The sequence below is a fragment of the Physeter macrocephalus genome, chromosome 13 (assembly GCF_002837175.3).
Source record: "Physeter macrocephalus isolate SW-GA chromosome 13, ASM283717v5, whole genome shotgun sequence".
Taxonomy (NCBI): domain Eukaryota; kingdom Metazoa; phylum Chordata; class Mammalia; order Artiodactyla; family Physeteridae; genus Physeter; species Physeter macrocephalus.
The window spans coordinates 78,131,039-78,154,890 of NC_041226.1; the positions used below are offsets into that span (position 1 = coordinate 78,131,039).

The 23,852-nt window shown below is 41.0% G+C and overlaps 1 protein-coding gene across 1 annotated transcript in view; it reads left to right on the forward strand.

The window, feature by feature from the left end:
- MYO16 (myosin XVI) overlaps nt 1–23,852 on the forward strand; it is a 432,588-nt gene that overhangs the window by 92,823 nt on the left and 315,913 nt on the right. The window contains exons 5-6 of the mRNA XM_024123222.3: nt 13,152–13,260; nt 19,987–20,111. Of these exons, the coding sequence (XP_023978990.2) occupies nt 13,152–13,260; nt 19,987–20,111 (234 nt within the window). The remainder of the gene's footprint in view (nt 1–13,151; nt 13,261–19,986; nt 20,112–23,852) is intronic.

Consider the following 23,852-nt stretch of genomic DNA (forward strand, 5'->3'; position numbering starts at 1 on the left):
CTCCCATACTGGGGCGCGAACCCGGTTCCCCTGCATCGGCAGGTGGACGCGCAACCACTGCGCCACCAGGGAAGCCCTGCCTTATACTTTTTATCTCACTTCTACATCCTCATCTGAGAACTGCAGACACTAAAATGCAAAAGGAGACCTCAAAAACATAGACTTACGGGATTTTAGAGTTTGGCAGGCATCTTGTCCCATGATCTCATATAAAGAGCTACTTGAACCGTCCCTGGTATGGCAGTGGTCAGGGGCCGGGTTTGGAGAGGAACCCATCTCTTCACCTGGCAGAACACCATCGATAGATCTGCTCTGCAGTGGTCTCTGAATCCTGAGCGATTTAACGTTTTCCCATGACGGTCAAATTTACCTGCTTTTCATAGATCCTATTCTCTGAATTAATGTAAATTCCATGAGGAGCTAGTGAAGGGTACTCTGGAAGCTCAAGTGTGGAGTGTCTGATCTGGTCTAAGAGGCCTGGGCAGCAGTGGGGTAGACAGAAGGGGCATCTAATTGGAGGCACTGCCTTTGGGAGGACATTTCATAAATCCCAGGTCAGGGATTGCGGGTTGAGCGTGGGGGCCATGAGGATGAAGGAAATATTGATGATATGTTCTGAATTGAAATCAATAGTAATGTTGATTTCTCAAATGTAGGCATTAAAGAAGGGGAGGGAGTTTTAGAATGAACTCAAGCTTTCTGATTTGGGGAAATTGGGAGGGGGAGGGTGCAATTACAAAGAAAGCAAACACCAGTGGAAAAATCTTTTTACATAAGGACCGTGCATGCCTTTTTGACTATATGAAGGTCAGGACCCATGGAAAGCATCCACCTGGAGAAGTCTAGGAGGCAGTTGGTTCTGGAACTCAGCAGAGAGAGAAAAGTCTTATCCGCATACACAGGGTAACAGAAGCCCTTGAGTAAATCAGATCAACCCATGAAAATGTGAAGTCTGAAAAAAAGAACATTTGAAAGAGGGTCCAAAGAAAACTAATTAAAAGATTCCTGGAGAAACAGGAGGCCGCAAAGGAGACTGAGAAAGGGAAGCCAGATTTAGAAGGCAAACCAGAAGCTTGCATTGTCGTGCAAGTCAGGGGGAAAAATGCCTTGAGAGCTTCCCTATGGCGTTGGGAGGACTATACTAATTACAGGAGAAGCTAGTCATTCAAACATGGAGAAGCAAAGCTAAGAAATTTGCAAACTGCATCCCTAGATCAAATGTAAAAACGTATTAAACCTATGTGGTTTCCCTTGTGTACATACCTAAATATTACAGTGTGGAACATGAGAACTCTAATAGAATATTCTAGACTAAAGAAAGAAAAAGAGATAGAGGTGCTGACATCATAAGGCACTGGAGATAAACACCACGCATGAAGGCCAGCAGAACAAAATTAAGGGACAGAAAGTATGAATGGCCTATATTTTCAGCTTACTGGTAAACAGACCTGAAAAAAGCTATATTTTCTCAGAGCGGGTATGAAGTGTTCAGATTAGTGAAACAGACTTTTTAAACAGCAGAGTAAATATCAGACTGGTATTGGGGAATTATTCTATAAAGAATGAATGAGGTGGGGGGGGGCGGTCCTGGCTCTTTCATATAAGGTCTTAGTCAATAAGTATTTACTAAGTTTTGTGCGGTCCCCAAAAAACATCCTATAGGAAGAAATGAGAGGCTTAGTAGGAAACGTGATATTTGCACGGGCCTTGAGATGATGTTGAACTTACCCGAACCATACCGGGCTCTTTACTAACCCTGGAACCCAGGATTTCTTTTCTTAGCTTCTTTCTCAGAAATTCATATTCAGCAGGCTTGCTTACGAAATCTTTTAACTGGATGGTTGACCTTTGTATTCTGGCCATTAATTGATTCAAATGTTACTTGAGCTAGCTCACTGGATAACCGTTAATGTGGCTCAAGTTTTAGTCCTTACGTTTGAATTCAGTAGATTTGAAACTTGCCAGGGCCCCAAGAGAAGGGTCATGTGTTTTCATCTTGTTTCATAGTTTGTTCATTGTTTACTTTGAAACACAGTTTTCTCAACATAAATATCACAGTTTATTGTAGAAAATTGAAAGACACCCACAGATGTATAGAAATTTAACGTCACTAACAATTCCATCACATCGAATATATTTTGCTGTATTTTTAAATGTCTCTCTCCCCTCTCCCTCTTCCCTACACGTCTACAATTCATACAGAATTTATCGGATACCGTATATATATCTTGGTAGCCTATCTTTTCATACCCATTTTCTGTACTTCTGCAGGCCTTAAAGTTTTCTGCTACAACATGGTTTTTAATGATTTGCTGTTACATCGTACAAATGTCCTTAACTAAGTATTCTCCTATTTTTGACATTGTGTACAAATTTTCACTACCTTCCCATTTTTACGGTACTGTTATTACATCATTGCATGATTAGGGTAATGCATATCTCATCACATATTTTTATGCAGGCCATTCTGTTTTTTTTTCACTTTAGATTTTTACCTGTCATGCGTACCCATGTTTTTAAAAGCCAGATAGTTTTACAAGGCTTGTTGGAAGCTCTGTAAAACTCAGCCGTTCCCCCTCAGCTCTACCCTTCGAATTTTTCTTCCCAGATACAACCACCTTCAACTCTTTTAGATGGTTCCTCTGACTTTTATATGTATTTCGTGTTAAATGACTATGTTAATATTGCTACACCTTGATTTTTCATATTCAGGCTAGAAGACAGGGATTCAGCTATTGTTTGACACTCCCAGCCCCCGCTGGATACACCCATTCTGCCCATGTGCCCGTCTTCCCCTTTACATCACCGCCAACTTCTGTCTGGTTAGTATTAGAGGTTTCTTTAGCGTGACTGTAGATGCCATTCACACCCCAGTCCCTTGGAATTCTACAATTACCTTTTCTTTCTTACAGGTTTTCTTTTCTTGGCATGGTTTGTTACTTAGCACGGCAGCCATGCTACACATAAATATTTACGTGCTCCCAAAGTAATAATTACTGACCTCAGGATGTTTGTAGAGGGAGCTGTAAAAATGTGTTCCAGTATAATTTCAGCTGTCATAAAATTTTAAATGCTTGTAATACAGGTTTTAAATTTTGTATTACCATAAAAATTTGCAATCATTAAAATCTCAAAGCACACTTTCACCATAATTAGCGCTTAATGCATAGTTCCTTAATGAATAAATGGATTCCCCAGCTGTATCACCTCCTATGTCATCTGCCCTCAAATCTAGAATCCAAAGGAAAATTACGTGCTCCTAGTTTTCTGTCTCTGCTTAAACAATGGAAACTGGTGGGAAAGTCTCTGCTTGGGACCAGAGATGCATGAATTTTCTGCTTCGGTTCACTAAGTTTTCATGATCTCAGGCAGGTAGCAGCTCAGCAGTCCTCTGGTTGGTCTGATTCAGGTAACAGGAGGGACAGGAAGGCCTGTGCCCAGACAATGAGTCCTTCCTTCTCAGCGCTTTTCACTGGTGGCCATCAGGGCCAATTCACTCTGTTACAGGTGTCTGCTGGTACACGCCGTACCTGACAGCATTCCTCTGACTGCTGCAGGGATTTCAACTCTGATGTCTCAGCTGAGGTTTGGGGAAAGAGGTTGAGATTCAACGGCTTGGGGTAGCCAGGTTTCAGCGTTTCTTCACCAGTTCCTTTTGGTGGCTTGAATAATTCAGAATAAAATAGCATTCTTGCCAACTGTCTATTTCACCAGTAATAAAGAGTATACAATGCTGCAGAGTAGAGAGGGCAGGTGCTACACAAAAACGTGAGCATTTGTCATTTCTCACGGCATCTGCTTGCCCTTTGGGGTGATTATCTACCATCCTTCTTCTTCATGAATTTAGGTTTCAATTTTGGGGGACTCTTTGGGTTTGCTTGTCTTCTTTTTTTTTATTCAAACAGAAAGTCACAAAAATTATAATCATCCTCATCAGTTCACTCAGTCCCATGTAATTAATTTTGTTTTCATCTTGATCTTCTGTTAGCACTTTTATGAATTCATCAGTTTTCCATTAGAGTTCTGAAAATGCTTATTCAGGCAGTTCAGCGGTGTAGTCAGTTACCAGAAACCTGTACTTGTCAGTCTTTTCCCTGAATTCCCCCAAGATGAAACCCTTTTATAGGAACATTTTTGCAAAAGCATCAGAGTATACCCAGAACTGTCTGTAAATGACAAAAGACTTAAAAATGACCATGGTTAAAGATTTGATGAAAGTTCATAATAATGCAATTGACAAGGAAATTTAGTTATTTCTGAGATATACATTTTTTAACATATTTCCATACGAATAACCCAAAGAAAGTTTAGTATTAGTTGGTTTTTTTGTTTGTTTTTTATACTGCAGGTTCTTATTAGTCATCAATTTTATACACATCAATGTATACATGTTTGCTTGTCTTTTTATAAAAACCATTTTCTGTCTCTGTTATGAGTCGTTTGAAGGTTTAGCAGTTCTTTGGAGTCTGTCCTTGAAGACACAGGTCAGAATTATGAGAAACTCGTCTTTTCGTTTTCATATAATTGGTTGAAAGCAATAGGGGAAACTCTGTAGTGCTTTCCTGGGTCACTGGCTGGAAGACAGACTTTCAAAAACCTAAGCAGTAAATTACCTGGAAATAAATGAATTGGACACATTTTTTGGAGATCTCTTTCAGAAGTACCTGCAAGTTTCCACTTAATCTTTCATAAATGTGTTTTTAAGAAACGGATTTATAAAGGCTTCCCTTATATATCTCAGGGAAGGCTGCATTTTTTTTTTCAATAACAGTAATAATAGTCGGCATTCTGTTATTTGTCTTGGTTTGCTGCAAATACTGCCCTTGAAACTTTGAACATCGTTGAGTGCTTGTATTCTGGGAATGACTTTTTTTTTTTTTTTTTTTTTGCTGTACGCGGGCCTCTCACTGTTGTGGCCTCTCCCGTTGCGGAGCACAGGCTCCGGACGCGCAGGCTCAGCGGCCGTGGCTCACGGGCCCGGCCGCTCCGCGGCACGTGGGATCTCACGAACCCGCGTCCCCTGCATCGGCAGGCGGACTCTCAACCACTGCGCCACCAGGGAAGCCCTGGGAATGACATTTTTAAAGTATTTCTTGCCTTTGACTAAAATTATTTCATTTCCTCATTGCTGGTTTTGTCAAAGATGTTATATGATAAAAGTAAGTGGGGTGGGGCTTCCCTGGTGGCTCAGTGGTTAAGAATACACCTGCCAGTGCAGGGGACATGGGTTCGAGTCCTGGTCCGGGAAGATCCCACATGCCGCGGAGCAACTAAGCCCGTGCGCCACAACTACTGAGCCTGCGCTCTAGAGGCTGTGAGCCTCAACTACTGAGCCCGCGAGCCACAACTACTGAGACTGTGCACCACAACTACTGAAGCCCACGCACCTAGAGCCCGTGCTCCGCAACAAGAGAAGCCACTACGATGAGAAGCTGACACACTGCAACAAAGAGTAGCCCCTGCTTACCGCAACTAGAGAAAGCCCTCACACGGCAACGAAGACCCAACACAGCCAAAAATAAATTAAAAAAAAAAAAAAGTAAGCGGGGTGCGGGAGAGAAATCCAACCAAACCAAACCTGCCATTTTTAATATTTCAAAGAGCTCTGGGCTGTATGGTCCTATGTCTTCGCATTTTTTTCATTCTGTCCCATTCTTTTCCGGATTTTAATTCTTAAACCTAGCTAAAAACTGTGCTCGCTGAGAAGGATGGGTGATCTAATGGTTGTCTTTGCAAATAATATATATAATAAGATAGTCTTTCTCTTCCAGTTAATTATTAGGATAGCTACCATTTGTTGAGTGCCTAGCCCTGGGCTGGGTACCGCATAGGCTTATACTGAAGATAACCCTCCTACGCGTTATAGACTAAGAGTTGGCTCCACTTTGCAAACTGAAGGGCAGAACTGGGTGGTTTGCCCTTGGTCACAAAACCAGTGAGCCGAAACTCGGCACACAGAGCCAGCCTTCCCTGAGGCCAAGCCAGCTTCCCCCCATTGCTCCCGTTTTCCACCACCTCTAACCCACACCTCCCCATCCTTTGTGTTCTTGTGTTGCAGCTCCCTGTGTTCTAACGTTCCATTTTCCATTTTGTAGTAGTTTCACCAAACTTCTCGCCTTAATTAATGCAAAATAGTGGACAATACAGAAGTACAAATTTACAGACTTCTTCTGTGTAAGAAACCCCATTTAGGTTTCTTGTTTTTATCTAAATATTTCCCTTTCTTTTGAGTGTGCATTGCTTGTGGGATAGAAAGTTTTCTTATTTAATGTGAGACTCCATGAATAGTTCAGCAGTGAATATTATTGCATTTCCCAAACACAGGGTATTTTTGATCCAATGAATTGGAAAAATGTGGGGACAATCTTTAACTGGTTTCTTGGAGGCAATAAGCTAAATGTACCCCCAGATTTTATAGGGTATGAATTAGAGTACAAAGTATTTTACAGTATAGTTTGCCGTCAAATTTAAATCAAACAATTTATGTAGTGTGTCAGATGATTATATTTGAGAAAAACATAATGAAAATCAAATTAAGTTGTATTAGCCCTTTATGGTTTATTATGCCTGAATATGTAACTATGCCAATAGATTGGTTTTGACAATTTTTGCTCTTTCCTCTGTAGAGTTTGTGCTAAAATATTATAAGCACTTTAAAATATTAACAAAAATACAGTCCCAAGTTTTAAATAGCCAAAGCACTTGAAAAGATTATTTAGAAAAGGGATACAGTAGCCATGAACATGTTAAGAAATAGCTTTTCCTAGAATCAAAACTGCGAATTTTAAAAAGTTACAATTTTACAATATATACCTATATCAAATCATCACGTTGTACATCTTAAAATTACACAGTGTTCTATGCCAATTATATCTTAATAAAGCTGGAAAAAAAGAAAATAAATTCAAATAATGGAGCTCAAATTTTAAACAAGATTTTGAGAACTTGTTTTCCTCTGTGTTTGACATTCTATATTTTATTCTATTCCAGGGGTCTGCAAACTAGGTAGGCCCCATGAGGCAAATCTGGCCCACTCTCTGTTTTGATGGCCTGTAAGCTAATATTTACATTTTTAAATGGTGGACAATATCAAAAGAAGAGGAGAGACTTCCCTATCAGTCCGGTGGGTAAGACTCCACGCTTCCACCGCAGGGGGCACTGGTTCGCTCCCTGGTCGGGGAACTAAGATCCCACATGCGGCACAGTGTGGCCAAAAAATAAAATAAAGTTTATTAAAAAAAAAAGAAGAATATTTTGTGACCTGTGGAAATTATGTGAAATTCAAATTTCAGTGTCCAAAATGAAAGTTTGATAAGAACACAAAACAAAATGAAAGTTCTAACATTTCAAATTGTCAGTGATAAAATAAAAAATATATAAATAGAAAAAATATACATAAATACATAATTTAACAGTTTTAATCATTCATTCATTTATTGACTAATAATTGTTTTCTGAGCACATAGAGCCTGTATTAGATCCCGGAGATATAGAAATATCAAAGTATTTTCTCTCATGGAGCTTGAAATCTAGTGTGGGATATTGTCGATAAGTAAATACGTGTGTGCTTAAGACATTGGATCATAATCATCACTGTGAGAAAATAAGAACAGAGTAAGGCGATGTGAAGTGATGAAGTATTGGGCGATGGGGACTTTTAAACAGCGATTCGATGAAAAAGCTGTAAAGGAACAGCCATCTCAAGGTGCCCAAGGGCGAAGGCGTTCCAGGCAGCTGGACCAGCAGGTGAAGCCAGTGGGAGCCGGGCATTACGTGAGGGACAGGGAGGAGGCCTGTCTGGCTGGAGGGTAGTGAGCCAGAGGCCAGTGGAAATAACGGGTTGGAGGGACGATGGGGTCCAGACGACGTGGCGCTTGGAAGATGTGAGGGAGATTAGAGACACTCTCTGGTCTCACAGTACAATTCCCAGTGTCCTTAAGACAGAAGCTTACAGGATGCCAATAGCATGTTCTCTGTCCTAAAATAATTGCTTCAGTGTTGTATATTAGTTTGGGATAACCTTTACCTTAGCACAGGAGTACAAAATTTCCTATTCAAAGAAGACAAACTCCTGGGATAAACAAGAATATGAAAAAGAATGTATAACTGAGTCACTTTGCTGTACAGCAGAAATGCACACAACATTGTAAATCAACTATACTTCAATTAAAAAAAGAAGAGAAACTCTCTGCAATTCAAAAGCACCAAATACCCACTTACATAATTTTTCTATTTTCCCTATCATGTTTGATGCCAGCATTTTTATATTTAAATGGAGTATTTTGTGGCAAGGTGTCTGCAGACTCTGTAAATATTTTATTCCTCATCAACGATTCTCCCAAACTTTGACCTTTCCAACACTCCAGTATTTCCAATAGTTTTAGCATCCCCTGGTGACTCTCATCTGAATTATTACTCTAATGAATGCTAAATTCTAACCTTATCATTCCTGCTACATGTACTAGTTGGTATTCTATCGTAAGGAAGAGCTTTCTTCTCCCCTGTAGTCAGGGATTTATTTCTTTACTGATATCAGTATGAACCCATGGGTTCTCAGCTGCAACTTGACAGTCTAAAAACATCCCTCGACCAAGGGATCAAAGTTACCTTCATCACCACCGGGATCAAGGAACATCAGGAGTCTTCTGATATGGCACCGTGGGAAGGACACAGCATCCCCTCTGTGGTTGCCTGCCAAAAATCTCATCGGAAGGACCTATGAGAGAGGTCTTAAAGAAGAAGACAGAAGAACTGTTTCAAGTGGAAGAAGGCTAAAGAGAAAGGAAAAGAAAATGCTGGGTAACCCCTCATTCTGTCCTGAGCCAGGGGGTGATAGCGATCAAGGACGTCATTGGAAAAATTAATGAAACTTGGGTGTGGACTGTGCTTTATATAATGGAATTTAGTGATGCCAGACTTTCTGATTTTGATAACACTTACGCAAAAGAATATCCTTATTTTCATGATGTACATGCTAAAATATTTAGGGGTAAAGGGACGTGGTGCCTGTGACTCACTTTTACAAGATTCAGGAAAAATAAAAGAGACAGAGAAAGCAAAAGTAGGGGAAGAGTGTAAAAAATTGGTGAATCTGGGTAAAGGGTTTCCTAGCGTTGCCATTATGCAGTTCTACAAACCGGGTGGTTTCAAGCAACTTGTTGTCTCACAGTTCTGGAGGCCAGAAGTCCAAAGTCGAGGTGTTGGCAGGGTCGTGCTCCCTCTGAAACTTCTGGGAAAGCATCCTTCCATGTCTCTTTGAGCTCCTGGTGGTCTCAAGTACCCAATGGCTTGTGGCAGTGTCACTGCAATTTCTGCCTCGATCCTCACATGGCTGTCTCATCCTCTGTGTCTGTGTCCCCAGTAACCCTCTTTTTATAAGGACACCTGTCATTTACTTTACTCCAGAATGACTGCATCTTAGCTCTTCTTATCAGCAGTGGTCCTGTTTCCAAATAAGTTCACATTCACAGGTACCAGGGGTTAGGGCTTCAACATTGCTTTTTGGGGGTATGTAATTCCACCCATAACAGATATATAGGACTTCTTTGTACTATTCTTGCAACTTGGAGTAAACTTGAAGTTCTATCAAAATAAAAAGTTACTAAAATTATTTGCATATAAAAAGTGGTATTTGTGTGTACAGTCTTTTTTTTTTTTTTTTTTTTTTTTTTTGGGGTATGCGGGCCTCCCTCTGCTGTGGCCTCTCCCGTTGCGGAGCACAGGCTCCGGACGCGCAGGCCCGGCGGCCATGGCTCACGGGCCCAGCCGCTCCGCGGCACGTGGGATCCTCCCAGACCGGGGCGCGAACCCGGTTCCCCTGCATCGGCAGGCAGACGCGCAACCACTGCGCCACCAGGGAAGCCCCTTGTGTGTACAGTCTTAGGTAGTGTTCTAATTTCATTCTTTTACATGTAGCTCTCCAGTTTTCCCAACACCACTTATTGAAGAGGCTGTCTTTTCTCCATTGTATATTCTTGCCTCTTTTGTCATAAATTAGGTGACCATATGTGCATGGGCCTATCTCTGGGCTTTCTATCTTGTACCATTGATCTATATTTCTGTTTTTGTGTCAGTACCATACTGTCTTGGTTACTAGAGCTTTGTAGTATAATTTGAAGTCGGGGCGCCTGATTCCTCCAGTTCCATTTTTCTTTCTCAAGATTGCTTTGGCTATTCGGGGTCTTTTGTGTTTCCATGCGAATTGTAAAATTTTTGTTCTAATTCTGTGAAAAATGCCATTGGTAGTTTGATAGGGATTACATTGTGAGAGTGGCATGGACATATATACACTACCAAATGTAAAATGGTTAGCTAGTGGGAAGTAGGCGCATAGCACAGGGATATCAGCTCGGTGCTTTGTGACCACCTAGAGGGATGGGATAGGGAGGGTGGGAGGGAGACGCAAGAGGGAGGGGATATGGGGACATATGTATGCATATGGCTGATTCACTTTGTTGTACAACAGAAACTAACACAGTATTGTGAAGCAATTACACTCCAATAAAGATCTATATTAAAAAAGTGATATTTGCTTATTAAAAGTCCACCAGGTACCTGTCATTAAAATTTCAGTTTTAATGTGCTGGAGAATTATTACTAAATGAAACAATAGGCAAGTTTATTCATTGATATTAAATTGCTACATAAACTAATAAAATGTTTGTTTACAGGAAATGTGCATTTATTTGTTCGTATGTCATCTGACATGCAGTAAATAAGATTCTTACTTGAGAAGAATGAGACATTTGAGTTCTGTTTCCAGTACTCCAGGAACAGAGTGTAGGACAAATTGGAGATGGGGTGGCCTTCCAGTTTGCATAATGAGAAAGGAAATGTATTCAGGGCTCCCAGTAGGAACTATCCAGTCCTCAACTACAAAAGCATTTGAGGAGTTTGCTTTTGCATAATATAACATTTACTTCCCTGATGAAACCAATCACGACGTGATTGATTTTCTTGAAGCCAACTGAAGGACTTGCCTTAGTCTTAGTTCCAGAGGGACCCATTAACAACACATTACCTTCTGAATTAGTCAAACTAAGAATAATAATCAGCCATGAATCTTATCAATGGGGTTTTTATATATGTATGTACAATTTCATAATTCTAAGTCAAGAAATACAGCTTTTTCAGGGGATCATGTGGATACATGTTTTGTGGCACGTGAATCAGCTCTTCTAGGGACGTCTACTAAGACCAGATAGTTGAGTGGTGGGGGTAGAGCCACCGCAGCTGGGGTGTCTCACCCATGTCCAGTGGCAAGGAAAGGAAGAAAGGGAGGGAGGGAGGGAGGGGGGAGGGGGAGGGAGGGGGGAGGGAGGGAGGGACTGATGGAAAGGGGAAAGAAGGGAGAAAAAGTCTCCCACAATTGTCATCCATCTAGAAAGAGTGAAGGCAGGAAACTTAAGTGTGCATAGAGTGATTTTGTAATTTCATGTATGTACTCTTAAAAATGAATGTCAGAAAATGTCACGAAAAACATAATCCTTTGCCTCAATTTTTAGTAATTAGTTTAAGTTCAGCATTTGCTTATTTTTCAATTTGTTTCAGTAAATTGTTTTTAGGGCTTAATATGTCCCTGGCACCGTTGGGCACATAAAGAGGAATGAGATGTGATCTGTGATTAGGGAAGTTCCCGACCCCCAGGAAGGTCTCTACAGGAAATAACACCTAGTCATTCAGCAGCACAGACCAGTGGGGGATTAATGGGTTGAAATTTCAATGAATGAACCCAGCTAAAATATTCAGCACCGGGTTTCAGTTACAGACTCTCTTTGAAAGAGCCTCACTACTCCTGAAATAATAGAAAATATTCTCCCCCAGTGCCCCCTCTCCCAGGGCAACACGTTGCTTGCCTATTTATTTTTGCTGTTATTGATAATATGTGACTCAATTATATTCACTGTCATCTGCCGCCCAGATATTTGATATAGATAAGATCCCCTCTGAAACGTCTATGCATTGGCAAAAAAGAGTAACCTGATGATCTCCCACCTCTTAGTACTGAAATCAGCAAGGATGCCCTGTAGTTCTGTGTCTTAATTGAGTCTTTAACCAATGAAGCGTGGGTAAATATGCAAAAGGTTATTCTCCTGGCTGGAGACCAAAGGAAAGGAACCATTAGCAAAGTCTACTTAAGACTATTGCCTCAAGTAACTTCTTTTCAAACTCTGAATAACTGAAACAAAATGAAATGCACTAAGAAGATAATCTGAAATCTTTAGGACCTTATAATGACATTTTCCTTAGGTAAGGGAAAACCTGAGATATCTAACTTGACCTGTTCAAATAAAGAAGTATCTTCATATGGTTATAGAAAATATAATGTGGTTCACTCTGGATAGTAAGGTGAGAAGTACAACTTAGGTGGAGGGAAATGCTACCACTTTGACCTGCTTTTTAATTTTCTTTTTACTATATTACGACAGTCTTTTGGAAAACGTGTGTAGACTTGTTAAGGCATAGGAAAGCAGTATACACACACACACACACACACACAGACACACACACGGCAAAACCCCACATTTTAATATATAAAGCTATTAATGTGATGTTCCTTTTTATGTAAAGTTATGAATTTGGATATTATATGAGCCATATTAGCTGTATCCACATTGCAATACAGACTCCTATTCAGGAAGAATAGGGTGAAACTTTCATTTGTTTGGCCTGAGTTTAGTGACAGGTTATTGGGAGGAGGCATACGGGAGATCGTGAGCTCATTAAAGAATGTAGAGCAGGGGTGACAATTGATGTGACTACATTTTTAAGAATGAAAGCGCATCTATCATTGTATTTAGGCTGTGACGCGCAAAGAGTCGCGCGCTGGGCTCAGAGGTGCTTGAGGGAGAGCCCTTTGAAGCTACAAGATGTGTGATAGTCGTATTTAATATATTCCATCCATTAATGTCTACAGATTATGCTTCTTGTTGGAAAACAGTTTTTGGAAAGAGGAAAACCAAGCAGAAGCCATTAGCTCAGCCTTTATTTGTCTTCAAAAATAATTCCAGTTTGCTATGTGATCCTGCCGGCTGTATCTAATGTAAACTTTTCTGGGTCTTTTTCCTGAATAAGATAGAAGTGAAAGTTTGGATCTGCTTTCTATGTTAACAGTATATATAATGCTAAATTTGTTCGTTTTCACTTAACAGGCTGGAGCTAATGTCCTTCTCCAGGACGTCAACGGAAATATCCCACTGGACTATGCCACGGAAGGGACAGAATCGAGCTCCATCCTATTGACCTACCTGGATGAAAATGGTAGGCAGATGCCTTGAAAACCCATAGAAAGATAGAAGAAGAGATAGGGTGGTAGAATTTAAGTGTATATATTTTCGGTGTGCTTACATGATTTCAGACGGACGTCGTTTCCCTCGATTGTGTGAAATGAGGTCTTGTTCTGTGCAGCGTTTCATAGTTGGTGTAGTCGATGCAGTTTTGCAAGCTGGCAGAAATCCGGAGACCGACCACGCAGGGACATTTTAACAGGCATCCAAAGTCCATAATTAGCCAGACTGGGTTTGTAATTATAATCTCTTCTCCACTGGGAGGGGAAGGGAAGTGAACCAGCACAACTGAATTTTGAGTTGATGAGCGTGAGGTCACGTGAAGTGTATTCTCTTAGGAGCGTCCTGCCTGCGAAGAATCCCACGCAGGTGAGTGAGGACTAAAGTCAAGGGCACTTTGCACAGCATCCCCGCATCCAGTCTTGGGGACCCATGGAAACTCAACCCTTGTCGGGAGAAAGCCCCACGGTCATGGTGCCGGCTGAAACGAGGAGGCTGGGCCCCCAAATGTATTCGCTGACAAAGGACGTTTAATTGCACAGCCTGAGCGTATCATTTCATGAGTAAGTTCAGCCCTGGCGAAGTGTGAGGCCTTTGGAACCCTGAGCCCCATATGGTGTTAAACTAAAGGAGTATATGCCCCGTCGTTTTTTTTTTTTTTTTCTTTCAGCTCTTCAGGTATAAAGAACACCAAAGAAATTCCCATCCCTTCAAGTATGATCTTTTGTCAGAGAAAAGGTTCAACATATTTAAGAGGCACATCGTGCCTGAGACCCTCTCCTTCTTGCCTCTAAGGAAAGCCTGCACATCTGCCTCTTTGCTCTCTGTGCTCTGCACCTGTTCCAGATCACTTGTCTCGAAAGGTTTATTCTCAGGAGGGCTTAGAACATTAATAATTAGTGCTTAGCAGCCCTGGGGTCTTAAAGAAAAACCTTGTCTCATTAATTCTGAAAGCAAGGTGAGCGATGTTATCTTCATTGGAGAAACTGTGAGCTGCGCTGTGGTTCTGAGGGTCACCAAGTCATGGCCCCGGGTGACAGGCCGTGGGGTAGAGTCACTCCCTGGTACCCACTCCTACAGAAGGGACGTTGCTCTTTCTCGCATCTCGTCAGCTGTGACTTGTTCCACTGCTGGGACGTTTATCACTTGGATCTTTGCAAAACTTAACTTGGAGTGCACGATTCTGAATCTGAGTGAAGAACGTGGCTGTCTTATTTATCTGTGCCGGTTCTGTGGGATCGTTTCCTGTTCTTCTCATTGTTCTGAATTTGTAATAGCTACAGTCATGTATCTTTCTTTGCAAAAGAATGAACTTTACTTCTTCACCTTTCCAACTCATGGGAGGATTTTGTTTGCTAAGAACATTGAGTGTTTGCAAGAGCAGTATTGCTATTCCATATAAAGAAAAATAAGTGTATTCCTTTAAGAGGCTGATTTAAAAATGATTAAGGAAAATAATGAGAAGGAGATACTGACTCTGAATGGTTAGGAGAAAATCTGTCACGACGATGGCCGTCACAGTCCGTTTGTGAGATACATGTTTGCCGGAACAAATGCGCTTTAATAGCTCTTACATTTTAAATTTTGTTTTCCGTTTGTCCCTGCTGTTGCACTGGCCTCTGCCTTTCATGTCTGCCCCTCCTTCACCCCATTCACAGTCTGGTTCCATTTCTGGCCACATCCTTCCTCCTTATCTGGATCAGCTGCCATAGTTCCAGTAGATACTGTCTAATTCAATTTATTCTCTGCATCCTCCCCCGTCCCGTTGGTGCGCTTTTAGAGTTATCGGTTGTGACAGCATGGGCTGATACTGTTAGAAATTTCTAATGTTCCAAGATGGGATTTTCATTGTTTGGTGCACTGCGTTCTTCTAACTAGGCGGTGGGAAACCTTGAATTCTCACTCTGCATGATCCAGCTTCAAATCGGAGTACTTATCACGCTGTCACGTGAGGACACATGTGGAAGAAGACAGGCCAGGTAGCGAGCACGCTGATGACATGGAAAATCGCTGGTCACAGGTTCTCACTGTACTGTCACCACCGGCATACACTGTACCCCTGGTCACAGCAATTAACCTCAGCTCACTGCCTGAGCTTCCTGGGCTGGAAAACAAGACAGCCAGGAGTTCTGATCAAGCATCTGATGCAGATGAGATCTCCGGTGCACGACGAGCCAGCTGGCATTCAAGGAAAGCAACGGATAATAAAATGAGCCAGCAGAGAAAGAAAGCACTGCAGGGAGAGCTCAAGGTGTCCAGGAAAGATGCTCACCATGGAAAAAAAAACCACATAGGTCTATGTTTCCAAGTCCCTGAAGAGTAAAACAAAACCTTTTTACTTTGCCCTTCATATATCATCACCCATGGCCCTTTCTCCTTTCTTTCAAATCCATCCTTTTAGAAAAAGCAGCTCGTATTTATTCTTCTGAGTTCCTAATTTCCTCTACTGAGCCCACTGAAGTTCTGCTTCCTCCCCTACCGATCTGGACACGTCCCTGCGGTGATTTGCCACCGCCCTCGCTTCTCTATCCAGCTGTCACTTTTCTGCTCTCCTGCATTTCCTCATCTCCCTGTGACATTCAGTGACCTTGATCACACTCTCCTAGGAAAAGGCTCACCTGCTCCGATCTTCCCATAGTTTTTCTCCCTTCTTTTAGTTTCCTTTGGATGCACCACTTACGTATCCAGAAGCCAAAATGTTGGTTGTTCCCAAGGCTTTGTCTTTGAGCATCTTCTCTCTACACACTGTCCCTGGTCATCTTCCCCTCTTCCTAGTGTCCTTAGCACCTACCTGACCCCAGGGTTACTCTTGCAGCTTAGATATCTTTCAAGACCTTCTGCATTGTACCTGCAATTTCATTACGTGTCTTGTGTCTTTGACTTGTATGTCAGACAAGTTGAAATAACGTGTCCAGTATGGACCTTCATGTTGTGCTTTCATACTCTCTCTGTATTCTCTTTACCTTTACACCCAGAGATCTGAGTATCTGAACATCACTTTTCTTCTCCTGAATCCCTCACGTCGAATTGTCACCAAATCTTACAGATTCTCTTTCCTCGACATCTTTCTAATAAGTCCACATATCTCACCAGCCACGCTATTACTACCTTAGTTAAAACCCCAGTCTTTCTATTTTGGAACAGCCTTGGATACTGGTCTTCTTAACTCCAGACTTAGCCCTCCCTCTGCATTTTTCAGAGACTCCCAGGGTCATCAGTCTGCAAATGACCTTGTATGTTTCTCCTACTTAACAAAGTTCATTCAAAATGCTGTTCCCGCACCAACCCCTTCAGAATCATCCCATTATTGGGGTGACAGTGATCCCGATTTGCCTGGGACAGTCCCACATTATGCCTGTGGTCAGAGTTGGGGGAAGGGATTTGGTAGAGGTTACAACACCGTTTTGGCTTAACCTGGTTTATTTCTCTTTGCTAGAACAACTTTCATTATTTGCCTGCTTAACTTTTTTGCTTCCGTCAAGTCTTGGATCTCTTTGGAAGCTTACCATAGTGACAGAAATTGAGATTAGATGCAATTCTCGGAGCTTAGGGAACCCCAGGGTACAACCATGGGATGGGTCATGTCATAGCATAATGATAAAATTATCTGTGATAGCAGCACAGAATACCCCCAATACAGGATGGATAATGGAGAAAAGGAAAAGCCGAATTGTTACAAAACAATATTACCTTGAGAGGGACAGTTAAGGAAGGTTCAGATAAGGTTCAGATTGACTTGAGATGTTAATGTAGTTTTGGTTCTTCACAAGCATTTATTGATATAATCAAATGTAATCAGGCAGTAGTAATTAGCATCACATGTAATAACTTGTGCATTTCAGGTAAATGATTTGTTTCTTATGTCCTAAATTAAACAAAAAAATTAATTCCTTTCAAAATAGTAAATCTAAGCAGGGCATGTATTAATTTTTTCAAGAAACAATATGAAAATAAAACTGAACTTCTTTTCAAAAAGAGAGGATTGGCCCGTTATCCACTACAAAATAATAGATTTCTTATGGGCTGTAGTCATCTTGTTTGGTTTTTTTCTAGAAGCATCTTAAGGAGTTTGACCAAGAAGTGAGGGAATTTCCATTCTATTGTCTTACCAAAAATAGGTCTGTGGTTTATTTTTCCCTGAACATGTCGGAAAAATCTAAAAATCACATCTTAATTGGTATCATATTTGATTCAAAATAAAGTTTTAAAATAATGGGGTACAATGTCATAATATTCCCCTCATATCTTCACAACAGTCACCAGAAATAGATTGTTTCCACATAGTATGTTGTAATGTGCATGAGTCTGAAATGAGTGACAGCTAATCTCTGTTTTAATTTGTGTCTTTCATCTTTGAGCCCTATTCTTTTTTTATCACTCAATTTTTTTTTTTTTTTTTTTTTTTTTTTTTGTGGTATGCGGGCCTTCCTCTGCTGTGGCCTCTCCCGTTGCGGAGCACAGGCTCCGGACGCGCAGGCTCAGCGGCCATGGCTCACGGGCCCAGCCCCTCCGCGGCACGTGGGATCCTCCCGGACCGGGGCGCGAACCCGGTTCCCCTGCATCGGCAGGCGGACGCGCAACCGCTGCGCCACCAGGGAAGCCCTATCACTCAATTTTAATTACACGTTTAAATAATTCTCTAAGAGATGCATACCATTTCAGTAAACATGCAATATTATAAAAGTTAAAGTAATGTAGGCTTAGAGTAGGGCAGCCATTAGGTTTTTCTGCTACTTCAGCATGCAAAATTGAACACTGACATCTGAGAAATAGTGTTTTCCAGATATGACTCACATGTCAAATTCCATAATCCTAAACATAGGAATAGAGTGACAGTTTTAGCTGGTTGTTTAGAAACCTCCAATGTGCCTATTAGGGAAATCTGTTAGTTCTTCTGAAATGGCTTCTGACGATTAGGAAGCTGAGGTGTGGCTTTGGTGTTTCTCATTCATGTTTCTACTAAAATGGGTTTGCTTTGAACTGAGTGTTTGAAACAAGCTACAATCTTCAAATATTGCATTTGGCTTTATTTTGTTTGGTTTTCCCCTGCCTCCTTATTGTAAAGAGAAACACTCCTAAATGCGTGGTAGGTGATCCATGTGCCAGAAGGCTGACTCATAATGAAGTGACAGGTCCCTTTCTTTGAGTGCTTCCTGCAAGCGAAATACTGTTTTATATGCTGTATGTGTTTTGACTCATTCTCATGACTACTGGTGAAATAAACTGTCAGCCCCTTTTGCAGATGAAGAAACTGAGGCAGAGGGTAAGTTACCTGCCCCCACTGGCACAAATAGTAAGTGCAAGACACAGCACTAGAACTCCAGAGCACCTCTGCTCTGGAGTTCATCCAGGCTCGGAGAACAGGGATGCAGGGAGGCAGGCGTGGTGTTGTTCTAGGGGGACGTGACAGCCGACGGGCACCGTGCTGGGCTGGGCCATGCAGACAGGTCTTATAAACGTTACCCATAACTTTGTTCCTTTGGGATATGTATTATTATCTGAGTGATGGAGGATACAGACGATCAGGCTGAGTAACTTTCCCAGAGTCACCCTGTGGAGGTCGGCCACAGACCAGGCACAGCCAGGAGGGTCTCTCCAGCCTTTTTGCTCGGGCCCACTGCTTTCTCTGCATGTTTGTGGCAAGGACTCAATCAGATAAGAGAGAAAAATTGCTCAGAAGTGTGGCGGGCTCATCGCAAACACTTGCTGAGGGACAGACGTCATCTCCTCAGCAGCTGCAGAATCATCTTCATCATCATCATTAATATCACTATGACTGTTATTATTACTTTCACTTGGAATGAGGTGGGTTATTTCCCCTTAGTAAACACCTGTTATGTCCAGGAACCAACATGAGGAACAGGGGATGCAGAAATGCAGAGATATACGCTACCATGGAGATTACACCACCATGAAAGCTCAGGTTAAAATATATACTGGATAGAGGTATAAACAGGTGAGCTGAACTGAGTCTTCTCTGCATAAATCACCCACCTCATTGAAGCCAGGCTATCCGTCTTCACTCAATTTTAGTTTATTTCTCCTTATTAACATTAATTGTCATGAAACGATCATTTGGAGCATCCTTTAAAAAATAATTTGAAGGAAAGTTGCAAACATAGTACAGAGAGGTCCCAGATACCCTTCATCCAGATTCCCCTAACATTAAAAATGTACACAGCCGTGGTGTGTTCATCCAAACTAAGAAGTTAACATTGGTACAGTACTATTAAATAAACTACAGGCTTCATTCAGGATTTTCCAGTTTTCCCGCTAAATCCTTTTTCTATTCCAGGACACTGCATTGCTTTTAGGAGCAACTGTTTTAATGAGGAAAATCATAGGGAACAAAAAGTATGTCTTTACAACTCATTTCAATTCAATGTAGGTACTTTACAATACTTTGGGCAGTCTATGCTGATGATTTAGACTAAAACAGAAATCCACTGAAAGCCTGCCATGGCTAAGGCATCCTGTCACATTTTGGGATATAATAAGAGGAAAATTATTCAAGACTCTAGCTGGAAATAAGACTGAATGCCAAGAGAAACAATTATGGATGCTTTGAGTGAGAATTCAAATTGGAAAAGGAGCTTCAAAGAGGAACACGTTGAAAAATATAAGATAAAATTAAATTTTTACCCCCTGCAGCTGAGAAGCAGTGTACATTCTGTTTGAAAAAGGCTCTTTTCCGCCCTAGGAGTGGATCTGACATCACTGCGGCAGATGAAGCTTCAGAGACCAATGAGTATGCTAACAGACGTTAAACACTTCTTGTCATGTGGAGGAAATGTTAATGAGAAAAATAATGATGGCGTAACACTGGTAAGTTAACCACGCTTCACTAGGAGACACTGCTTAAGTTGAGAACGTACGTTGATTTCTAAAACATAGAATTATACACAATTAACTTCTAAATAATGTTTTTTATTTTTCTGATTATAAAAGTAATACATATTTATTGCAGAGATTTTGAAAAACAAACATGCAAAGAGGAAAATGCAAATCACTTATACCATCACCCAACGTTTATCTGTTGATATATTCTCTTTAAGCCTTCCTTCTATGCATGTTTTTCCTACAAATTTAGAGTAATTTTTATCCATTATTTTGTCAATGTGATTTTTGAGATGGAACTTACAGGAGAATGTTTTCATTTTAATTTTAAGCAAAAGAAACTGAGTTACTCTAATGAATGAATTTCTAAATTCAGGCAAACTCCTGTCATTCCTTTTTTTTTTTTGCTCTCAGGCACAGCTGCAGAAAATTAAACACACAACAATTAAATTTGGATTAATTTTAATGTAAATACAATGTCTAATCATCAAAATAAAAACGTTTGGTCCTATTGACCCATAAAAATTACCTGGGCTGGGCATGCTGGGGTTGAAATTAATGATTGTGGAAATAAATAAATGTATTAAGTTTCAGGAAAGTAAACTAGGGCAGCAGAAGGGATTATGAGCTCTGAAGCATGGGGTGCATAGAAGTGGTTGGAACCAATTTTAGAAAGTGGTCCGGTTTCTACCATGGGGAAAATATGGTGTGAGGTTGAGCACGGTAGATGAGGAAAGCAACGTAACCAAATGGATATGAGTTGTGTGACACCTGATAGCTTTATAGACTTATTAAATGCAAAGTAAGTGCCTTGAGACTTCTCGATAGAATTATCTTCCTAGATACTGATGTTGGCCTTTGGGATGTAAATTTCAGAAGATATCAAAAATGGAACTCTCAGCTGTAGGAAAAGAAAACAAAGCATGTTTAGAGTTTATTGAAAACTAACACATTCAAATGGAAAAACATTCCAACTAGTTTATTGAGGAACTATTTACTGACCGTGACCTGTGAACAAAATCATAGTGAACAAAACCACAAAAGTCCTTTTGTCATGGGCTCACATTTCACTGGGGGAAGACAGGTAATATACAATATAAATGAGCTAAATATATAGCATATTACTAATAATAAATGCAAATGAGAAATAGTAAAACAAGACAGGGCTTGCTGGGTGTACAGTTGACATTTTGTGTAGGTAGACAGGTAAGGTCTCACCCTCAAGAGGAGTTCCGAGTGATGGCCTGAAAGAAGTCTGCGCACACTGTAGGTGTGAAGGAGGAGCATTCCAGGCTAAACAGTGTAAGTGCAAAGGCCCTGAGGCAGGGCCAGGTATGGTGTGACTTATAAACAGCGTGGAGGCTAGTGTGGATGAGCAGAGAAAACAGGAGGAGAGGGGTAACCAGGACCAGATCACACAGCATCTTGTGGGCCTATGCGAGGACTGTGGCAGTTACGCTGTGTGAGATGGGAATAGATTGAAGAGTTGTGAAGAGAGGATCCTACTCCTGTTCTAAAAGGATCCCTCATTCTGACTGCTGTGATAAGGATGGACTGTCAAAGGACGAGGGTGAAGCTGAGAGTTCAGTTAGAAGGCTTTTGCTTTAATCTAACAAGCGATGATGCAACTCAGACCAAGATGGTAGATGCCGGAGTGATGAGAAGTGGCTCATTTCAGTCTACATTGAAAGAAGGTCCATTGGGATTTCCTGACCGGAATGTGATGAGAGAGGAAGAAAAGACTTCAGAATGACTCCGGTATTGCTAGTTTGAACAACTGGAATGATGGAGTCGACACCGAAAGAGATAGAGAAGGCTCAGGACCGGGCTCAGAGCAGGGACGATCTGGATGGATTCTGGAAATGAGAAGTTAAAAGTGCCTCTTGGCCAACGTCATGGAGACGCCGAGTCTGTGGTTGGATATTGGAGTCTGGAATTTGGGCGATGCCCGAACTGGAGAAGCAGTTTGGGTATCTTTCCCATGTACATGCCATTGCGGCCCTTGACCCTGGATGAAGTCACTGATTTGATACAGAAGGAAAGAGGATTGGGGACTGAGCCATGGAGCACAGGAAGAGAGGAAGAGCCAGAAATGAGATGGAAAGAGGGACTCCCAAGGTGGGAGGAAAACCAAGAGTATGAGATGTCCCGGGAGCCCAGTAAAGAGAGCGCCGGGAGGAGGAGGGAAGATTAACTATCAAATAAACACTGCTGAGAGGTCAGGTAGGCGGAGGTGGAGACTCAGCTGCCAGACTTGGCAGCTTGGAGTCCTCGGTCTTCTCATCGGGACAGCTTTGGTGGGACAGTGAGGTCAAAATCCAGACGAGAGTGGGCTATTTAATCAACAGCTCATTTAAGGCAGGAACTACGTTAATTAACCCATCTAACGCATAGTAAAAACCCAGTGGAGTCTGTGTTTCTTCGTTTGGCAGAAGATATTACAACTTCATGTTGTTTTTTTGGAAATCACAGCTAAGTAAAAACAGCCCATGGGCTTCAATCCCTGCTCCATAAAAGGACCTACATACCTCAGAAGATAAGCTATTAAAAGAATCAATACACAGCAATAAATTGCTATCATTTTCAACCATCTGCAATTTTGACATTCCTGGTCACTTTTTTTATTGAACAGAGAATGCAAGTGTGGCATATAATTATTCTGTGATAACTAAATCTTGTTTTATTATTGATGTTGTGATCATCTTTGAGCTTTATACGAAGAAAGTAACAGTGAACAGGAGGCAGGAAGTCCTTTCCTGAGGAGCACAGCATTTGGCAAATGGCAGATTCTTTTGTCTGAGTTGGTTGGTTGATAATGTTAATAGCTGCCACTCCTGGAGCTGTCTTTCTGTAAAGGGCATGTGGATGGTGTGTTCCTGACTATTGTTGCTGATAATGATAAGAAGACAGTCTTGGCTGCAGGTGGATTTCCACATCCTGAGTTGGAATGTCAGTTGTGGTTCAAAGTTAGGCATATAATGCCCCACGCTGTTACACTGTATGTGCAAAAGAGGTGAAACTGTCAACAGAATACTCAAGGAGGGTCAACTCCTAGTAAGAATGGTTTTTATGTTGCTTTTTCTTCCTTTTTTAGAACATGCAATAAAAAAACAAAATGTAAGGTAGCTCTTTTTAAAAATGTTTATTAAAAAAATTTTTGGAGTATAGCTGATTTACAATGTTGTATTGGTTTCACGTGTACAGCACAGTGATTCAGTTATCCACATATATATCATTTTTCAGATTCTTTTCTGCTATAGGTTATTGCAAGATATTGAGTATACTACCCTGTGCTACGCGGGAGAACTTTGTTGTTTGTCGGTTTTATATAGAGTAGTGTGTATATGTTAATCCCAAACTCCTAATTTATCCCTCCCACCACCAAGATAGCTCTTTTAAAAAGATCTCTTATTTTATGTTAATATTCTTCTTAAAAGAAAACAAAAGCTTCAGAAAAGGATACAGTTCCCCCCAGAAAAGCCACGTTACAGAGCATATGAAAAGGAGTTCCTGAGTTCAGGTACATAAATACTCTTTGAAAACACTGATAACTAGTATATATGTTATCAAGAAGCTGGTTCTTTCCTGTTTTGTCACAGAATTTGATATATCACATCTGGCCTTGAGCCATATTTACTTGGTTTGTTGGAAAATAATTAATTATCCATGAAGTGCAAAGTATCAAGCAATATTTTTTTTTTTTTTTTTTTTTTTTTTTTTTTTTTGCGG